Consider the following 3,182-nt stretch of genomic DNA (forward strand, 5'->3'; position numbering starts at 1 on the left):
ACAGGACTTGTGTCTGCAATCACGTACTTCTCCTCAAACATTTTTTTTTTCCTGCTCCAGTTCAAATATATTTGTGTCAGTTCGTTGATATAAATTAAAAGATACCCCCTCAATCCCATTTTATGAGAATCTAATTTTTGATATACAATCAAGTATAAATTCTTCAATTTATATATATATATACACGTGAGAATAATATCAATTAGAATAATTAATTGATAATTCAAATTAATTAAATAAGTATATGAAAATATTATTTAAAATCATTTTTTTGACTCCCCGAATAGTAATAGTATCTAAATATAAAAAGGGATAGAGGGAGTATAATGAAAAGACACGGCGTTTTGGTTAGTCCGCCGTAACATTACCATACCAGGCCAGCTGCACATGAAAGGGTAATAGAATTAGCAACTTCAACACTTTATTGTGCATTTTTCACTTCCTTGTTTCTACTTTACAAGTCTACACTGAGACAAGAATTAGGCACAGGATATAAGCCCATATGGGATCAGCAGAAAGTGCTAAATTAAAATGGACCACTATCTCCTTGCCCATTTGGATTCCAAAAGGGATCAAAATGAAGACCAATTGATGAAATCAAAGGGATTGCCCTTGATTCAATTATCTTGATCCTCACACTATGACCACTCAACATTCCTTTTTCTAGCCTGTGAAGCTTCTTGTAACCTATTGTGGTTCCATTCGCAATTTTCATCCCATCTACATAAATTTCATGCCCTTTAATCCTTTGACCTAGCCCTATTGCTTCTTGAATTCTTACCACATTAAATCTCAATGGTTTGTCCTTCGCTTTGAACTCAATCCAATGTTCATCTTTATCTTCATCTCTTGGAGCCCAATATGTCCACAAATGGTCATTGTCTAGCACGTTTTCGGGTCCAAAACCTCCATTTTTACCACCCCTCTTACTACTTGCTTTGATCGAACACTTGGTGGCCAAATTGGTGGAGAATATTGTGTCGACTGCACTTCTAAATTCTTTGAGTCTTTGCACATCGCTCTCAGATATTAGTCCTTGTTTATTAGGAGGCACGTTAAGTAGCAATACGCAATTTCTTCCAACGGACTTGTAATAGATTTCGAGCAAATCGCTTAGGTTCTTTGGTGCTTGTGATTTATGCCAAAACCATCCTTTTCGAATGGATACATCACATTCTGGTGGTAGCCAATCTGTCCCTTTTGGATCTCCACTGTTGAGATAACTGCATTTAGTTTAGCAAAGTAAGCATTTAGCACTATAGTTTATAAAAATACAATCTTTGATATCACTCAGTTTTTGTAAATGGAATCCGCTCCTATATACTATAATATATTTCCTCAATGACTAATAATTTTCCATTTCTACTCTATGAAAATGTCCCACCAAATGACTGGACGTAACAGCCACAATCTAATAATTGGCATGTATCTTCTTGCTTTTCATACAAAGGGTAATTGACGTATATTGTTGACCAAAAATCAGTTGTCAATATTACTGAATACAGCTAGCACAAACAATAATAAGGGAAATAATTGTATTTAGGCTTGGAAGAAAATAGTTTACGTACTCAGCGTTGCTATTGCCAATAGACAGTAATGTTCGATTGATGGTAGACCAACTTGTACTTCCGGCGAATCCGTCCTCATTTCCGACCCATCGGACGCCCGGGCCGGCATCGGAAAATATGTTGATAGTGCTCTGCAACTCCCTCACCATTGCGAACCAATCATCGAAGTAATAAGTCATGTTTGGTGCGTTCGAACCCTTTGCTCCATCAAACCATATCTCTTTAACATCTCCATAGCTTTCAACCATTAAAAAGAAAATTATTAGTTCCATTATACCTTTTTTAAGCAGCAGGTAATTATTAACCGTCTATAAAGAGTGAAACTTATAACCTAAAAAATTAAACGTATTATTTGGTACAACATGCTAAAATATAATAGTAGTGTACAGAATTCTTTATTAATAGCCTCTCGATGTATATAGGTTAACTCTTTTTTTCTTTTCAAAAGGACTTTCGTATCCTAATTAAAACTGTCTTTGAATGAATCTGGTAACTAATGCGGCCAGAACAGCTGCGGTAAGTGTCGTCACATCGCCTCCGACATGTAACATATGCATGCATGTAACATGTCGAATTGAAACTTGAAAGTAAGGGAGGAAAAGATCAAAGGCTTACTTATTCAGAAGTTCTTGTAGTTGAGCCAAGTAGTGTTCATTGTACTCCTTATTATTACCATATCTCTTATCATGGCGATCCCACGGCGAAAGGTACAAACCAACGTCAACGCCACGAGCCTTGGCCGCATTGACAAATTCTTGAACCACATCACCTTGACCATTCTTCCAAGGACTTCTTATGACCGAATGATCAGTGTATTTAGAAGGCCATAAGCAAAAACCATCGTGGTGTTTAGCAGTGAGTATAATAAGTGACACTCCTGCTTGGACAGCCGTGTCAACCCATTGGTTGGCATCTAGGCGGGTCGGGTTAAAAATTGCAGGATTTTCATGTCCGGTGCCCCATTCCCTATCTGTGAACGTGTTGACACCAAAATGAAAGAACATAATGAGTTCTCTTTGGTGCCATTTTAGTTGAGCGCAATTTGGTAATGGGAGAATTGGCAAGGGAGGTGGTGTTATTTTCACTTGTTGGCTAGGAAATATCAATTGCAATAAGGTGAAAGTTGTAATGATAAGACATGACAAAGAATTATAAGGCTTAGCCATGAAATGTTTGCAATGTTGATAAGTATGGTCATCTAATAATTCAGTTGTGAATACATAAATATGGAGAAGATAGGGAGTGAATAAGTGCCAAATTAAAGTGGGGACCTTTACCTTTTCTCTTTTTGCGTGGTGTACCATATAAGGAGATTCTTTTGTAGAAGCTCCAAGAATAAAAGGAGGGAGAAAAGAGGAGAAATCTTGAAAAGGTTTTTGTTTGATTGTTGAAAGAGAAGTAAAAAGGTGATGTAGATGAAATTGGTTTCTTACTTTTCTGCCTCTTAATTTACACACTTTCACGGGTTGGCCTCCCAGTGTCTGCCGCATTGGATTAGGTAATTGACACATTTCGCTGTTTACTTCCCAAGGAAGAGTAACAGTTTGCATTATTACTCAGAAAGGAACGAACACTAACTAGCTATCTTTATATGTCCATTCACATGAAAAAAAG

General features: G+C 36.9%; 1 protein-coding gene across 1 annotated transcript; it reads right to left on the reverse strand.

The window, feature by feature from the left end:
- Positions 1-394: 394 nt before the first annotated feature.
- Positions 395-2,825, reverse strand: LOC104211775 (alpha-L-fucosidase 1-like). Its single transcript, XM_009760897.2, has 3 exons — positions 2,184-2,825; positions 1,569-1,805; positions 395-1,223 (listed from the first exon to the last, which is right to left on the reverse strand). The coding sequence occupies exons 1-3, from the start codon at positions 2,732-2,734 to the stop codon at positions 527-529; spliced, it is 1,485 nt and encodes a 494-aa protein (XP_009759199.1). The 5' UTR covers positions 2,735-2,825; the 3' UTR covers positions 395-526.
- Between the last annotated feature and the right edge of the window lie 357 nt (positions 2,826-3,182).

Source organism: Nicotiana sylvestris, chromosome 3 (assembly GCF_000393655.2).
Source record: "Nicotiana sylvestris chromosome 3, ASM39365v2, whole genome shotgun sequence".
Taxonomy (NCBI): Eukaryota; Viridiplantae; Streptophyta; class Magnoliopsida; order Solanales; family Solanaceae; genus Nicotiana; species Nicotiana sylvestris.